The sequence below is a fragment of the Pempheris klunzingeri genome, chromosome 16, assembly GCF_042242105.1.
Source record: "Pempheris klunzingeri isolate RE-2024b chromosome 16, fPemKlu1.hap1, whole genome shotgun sequence".
Classification (NCBI taxonomy): Eukaryota; Metazoa; Chordata; class Actinopteri; order Acropomatiformes; family Pempheridae; genus Pempheris; species Pempheris klunzingeri.
Genome location: NC_092027.1, coordinates 4890690 through 4896020, shown reverse-complemented (window position 1 = coordinate 4896020; position 5331 = coordinate 4890690). Strand labels below are relative to the sequence as shown.

At 36.6% G+C, this 5331-nt stretch overlaps 1 protein-coding gene across 1 annotated transcript in view; it reads left to right on the top strand.

The window, feature by feature from the left end:
• The window catches only part of LOC139215225 (major histocompatibility complex class I-related gene protein-like), an 8702-nt gene extending 3662 nt beyond the window's left edge, over nt 1-5040 (top strand). Inside the window, exons 3-8 of the mRNA XM_070846120.1 lie at nt 2-268; nt 2039-2335; nt 2991-3089; nt 3335-3352; nt 3523-3598; nt 4064-5040. Of these exons, the coding sequence (XP_070702221.1) occupies nt 2-268; nt 2039-2335; nt 2991-3089; nt 3335-3352; nt 3523-3569 (728 nt within the window). The 3' untranslated portion in view covers nt 3570-3598; nt 4064-5040. The remainder of the gene's footprint in view (nt 1; nt 269-2038; nt 2336-2990; nt 3090-3334; nt 3353-3522; nt 3599-4063) is intronic.
• The last annotated feature ends 291 nt before the right edge of the window (nt 5041-5331 follow it).

Genomic DNA, 5331 nt, shown 5'->3' with positions numbered 1-5331 from the left:
GTCCAGCAGATGTACGGTTGTCAGTGGGATGATCAGACTGGAAAAACCAGTGGTTTCACTCAGTACAGTTATGATGGAGAAGACTTCATATCATTTGACCTGAACACAGAGACATGGATCGCTCCAACACCAGAGGCTGTCATCACCAAACACAAGTGGGACAATAACAAAGCCTTGATAACACAGTATAAAAACTACCAGACCCAGATTTGTCCTGACTGGCTGAAGAAGTACGTAGATTATGGGAGCAGCTCTCTGCTGAGAACAGGTAGAGTCTCATGACCTGATGTGGATTCATGGACACAGTAATGTTAATATGTCTTCTTTGTGTCTTCTCAACAGTTATATGAACCAAAATACACCCACTTTGTGTCACATTTATCTTTCTGTCATGTTCTCTCTCCTCTTCATCTCTCTGCCTCCTACTTTACCTCAGTTTCTGTCACTTTCTCTCCCACACTTAAAATAAATAATGTTATGTAGATAGTAACAGTAATATTTCTGCTATATAATATTAATGATTAGATTAACCTACATAATTAGTTTTTAAGGAAATTCCTTTCTTTCTACGTACAAAATGGCCGCCAAGACGTCAACAGCTGCTCAGGAGCCGAACGTTCAAATCCTCTTCAACTTCCTCCACTTTGAAAGGTTATAGCTTCCTCATACTTTCATCCAGAGACTCCATTCAACTTTTAAACAGGCCACAAGACCTTCAGCTGTTACAGTATAATTTAGCTTTTTTATATATTTTACGGTTTTGACAATATCGCAGTTTTAGTTTTATGCCGTTTTCGCTCCTTTTCAGATGCAGAGGAGCAGGAAAATCATGTGAAAATGTTGTCTTAATCTCACTCTCACGACCACAGTGTGCCACTCAGACTCACCATTTATGCACCAAAACGTAGGAAAAATCGGGCCCGTCGCAGTGATGTGGCCACGGAAACCAATACATACACAGCTGCCTCCATGAGCCTCGAAGCGTCAGGAGATCCAACCAACTGCCTCATTGACTGCCATGTTAACTGAGAGCACAAACTTCAGGAGGGAGGCAGAAACAAACACTTTTCTAACCTGCTCCAGCTCTCTCAATTTAGAAGTTAGAGACATAAAACTACATGTACGTGTTCAGCAGACCCTCTTCTCTCCACTGGTCCACACATTAAAGCTGTGACAGTCACTGTTTTTAGCTAAAACCTGGATTTTCAGAGGTGTGTCACAGCTGAAATGTCAATGAAAAGAGCTGTGTGAGCCAAGTGACTCAGCAGGCACCATCACCATGGCAACCTGACTGATTGAAAGGCCCATGGTGCATTCAGAGGCAGTAGGAATTCCCAGCACCCAAATCATTGAACATTAAACCATAAATTACAGTTACAAAAAGCAGCAATGCAGTGTGGCGTCAGCTACTCAGCAGGCAGCATTCACACTGCAGTTTCTTCAGGAATTGCACATTTTCTAGTTTTGTTTAATTCATGACAACAAAGATGAAAGATAAAGTACATTTCTTGCAGGCAAGACAATTTTGTTTTAAATTACATTTTTAGTATAAACATGTATGTATTAAGCACGGGGCTCAGAATCAGGGGGAACTCAAATGCACGATGTGAGACACTTTTAAGACACAAGTGAATTTAACACAGTGTGAATTTAACACAGTAACATGTAGAGTGACAGGAGCTGACTGATAAATATCATTTTTTCACCATTTATCATTAATATATATTAATTGATTTAAATAAAGATTAGCATGTTTCCTTAGTTTGTAAAACAACTTCTCACCAGTGAAGTGTTATTTTATTTCGGCATCAGACCATCTAAAAGCAGCACAAATATCTACTTTATATATACACACACACATCTATGCTCAATACTGAGGAGGAATTCTGTATTTGATTGATTAAAAAGTCATATCTGTTCATGGACACACTTTATTTGCCACATTGCCTATTCACACCTGGGTGCAAATAGCATCTGCTAAATATTAATATATAGTACATACTAATAGCGTATAAACTGTCTTTCTCTTTACTCCCAGACCTTCCCAAAGTGTCTCTCCTCCAGAAGTCTCCCTCCTCTCCAGTCACCTGCCACGCTACAGGTTTCTACCCTAACGCAGCCATGATGTTCTGGAGGAAAGGTGGAGAGGAGCATCATGAGGGCGTGACCCTCGGAGAGATCCTCCCCAACAACGATGGATCCTTCCAGACGAGCGTTGACCTGAAAGCACCAGGAGCATCTGAAGACTGGGGGAGCTACGAATGTGTGTTTCAGCTCTCTGGTGTCGAGGACATCGTCACCAAACTGGACAAAGCAGTGATCAGGACCAACGAAGGTAAGACTGGAATCAGAAGTGATGGAGGTGGAAAACAGCCATTATTTTATTGTAACAACCTGCAGGTCATGTTTTTTGTCTGTTGGATGAGAAATTTTGTTTTCCTTTCCCTTGTTTTGTTGACAGTTTCATTCATCTAGTTTTTTATATATAATTTTAAGGCCAAGATCAGTATTAAGCCAATGAACCTGCCCACCATCAGCAAATCCCTAAAAACTTAGTTTTACATTTTTTAAAAATGTAAACTCTAGTTTTTAAAGTGCATTTAAGGAGTTATAATTGTCTTTGCCTGTTTAATAATGTCTGAATGTATGTATTTATCAGTCAGAATAAAGTTGGTCGATCGTGCTGATAGTCATAAAGTATCAGTGTTAAAAGCTCTTCTTGTGCCAGAAACCAACATATGGGACAGAAACCATCATAAACAGAAACAAAGACAACAAAACTACAAACTACACTGCAAACCAGCACAGATACAGTTATTACACAGAAACAAGAAGGGATAAAGATTTAGATCAAGAATAAGAACAGCAGCAGGAAACACATATGGTGTCTGTAAACAAGATTTGGGTCTGGTTGGGAAATGGATGTTTTTCTCTCCTAACCTGCTTCATCTGTACAGGCTGTGATGTGTTTGTTGTTTTCTGCTCAACAGAGAAGCCCCTTGACTTCACCATCATCATCATTGCTGCAGTGGCTGTTCTGGTTGTCATCATTGCTTTGGCTGGATTCTTCATCTATAAAAAGATGAATCGTGAGTTTTTTTTTACTCATCTTCAATCCAAACAATAATAAGCTCTCAGGGCCACAGTCATTATAACATGACTATAGCATGATGATGTCAGGGAGAGATGACAGGAAAATAACTATTGTAAGATCGAACCAAATGATATTATATATCAGTCTGAGTGCATAGAAGAGGACATCATCACTGAGAAGAGAGTGGCAAAGTGTGGCATTTCTACTTGTAACAACATTTGTCTTTTCCTTTTATTTCAGCCAAACGCTCTCCATCTCGTAAGTAAAACTTCTTTTTATTCTATTTTCACTGAGCGGACATGCAGTCTGTAGATTAAGAAGGATTTCTGGATGTTGTGCTGCAGAACTTTGCACTGTCAGGTGTTTGCAAAAACACAGTGTCACTTCAGAGCAGGGTGTGAAATAATAACGGGCTTCTGATCTTACAGCTGTGAGCAACCCTGAGGTCCTGGAGGAGCTGAATCCAGGAGCCTAAATGATGACAAAAACACCACCCTGCACACAGTAAGTTTCTTCATGTGGGACATAGACTTCACAGCTGCTGTGGAACAAACACCATCAACTATGTGCAAAAGAACTTAATCTGCTGTGAAACTTCTGACACACTGTAAAGAAAATGTTTGACTTTCATTGATTTTCCACAACAAAGTTAAATCTGTTTTATATGAGCTGAAGTGAGATTATTAAGAGAGAGGGATCAGTAGAGTAGAAGCATAATAGTATAAATATTAAGTATAATTAAAAACTCAAATATTAGGCCTCAGAAAAAAAGCAATTTATTATATATTATATGTTGTATTTCATATGCATAGTGGGTCAATCTATATTTTACAAAGTTGACACTTTAATGATATTTGATTGATATTCATTCACAGTCTAAATGATTCTTTAACTTCACTTTGAACCCTCCAAATGTTTATGGAAAATTAATTTGTTTTCTATTTTCAGCATTTTTCTTTTTGCTTTTAGGTTTGTGACTAAGTTGTGCACTGAAGGGAGGAGCGGTGGCACCACATTCTGCTCCGTAAACTGGGAATTCATTGGTTATTCTTCATTCCTATCATACACTGAATCAGTGTTGGGAATCTTATATTAGTTTGTTTGTTGAAAAATGACATAAATGGTGACATTATTTTGATTATTTAGTTCCAAATAAAAAAGTGGAATTTGCTTTGATAAAATGTTTACTTAAATGTTTGTAAACCAAATGAGCATCATTTATATTTTTTCTTACCTGGAGAGAAGTAAAACAGGACATTCAAAACAATGAAATAATCACATTATGAATGCATAAATAATTGTATGATAAGTTAAATATGTTTTTTGATCTAAAAGAAATCTAAATACATATATTCACACACACGTTCACACATTCCCATTTTCTCCCAGGGTGATCTGTAAACACACAATTTCTTATGTAAATGTGTAAAAATGTGTAAATAGTTTGCTTGTTTTGAATCATGATTTTATATATATATATATATATATATATATATATATATATATATATATATATATATATATATTTTGGTTGGATTTGAAAGGGTTGTCAGTTTTTAAACATTCAGCACACTGATAGAAATGTTTTTGAAACTATGTTAAAAATGTAAAATTTAAGGAACATGTATTTAGAACGAAACCCCTGGTCTTTACTTTACTTTTACTTTAGCTACAGAAGAGTTCATGTTTCAACGGCCTGAAATGTAAAGACAGTGTCTATATGCCTATTTATGCCTATTCAAAAGGTATCAGTCCCTTTTTTTTAAGTAGTGCACTTTCCTGCTACTCTTTATGGACAAGGAACATTTTCTTTTCTCTTAGAAAGTGAACAGCGATGCTTAAAATCACTTCTTGTGCTGGATTGAGTGGATAAATTCCAAATTATTATTATTATTTCATTCATTTTACTGTAATTTGTGCTTTTCAATAAAGTCCCCATGTTCCAAGTTGTGTCTTTTTGTGATTTCACATATAAATGCTTACACATCTGTAACAGTAGCGATAACTATATGAATATTATTACAATATTATGACTGTTAACTATTATCACAGAAGCCAAATGAAGAGCAGGAAGAACAAAGTTATTAAGGCAAACCTGTGATTGGACAGATGGGGACAAGTTTATCATTGGAGGCATTTGGGCTTCCCCAATAACAATAAATCAAATATTCTATTTTTTAGTGATATTCTGCCTCACTCTTATTAGCTTTGTTTCTGACACTTAATATCATAAAGCA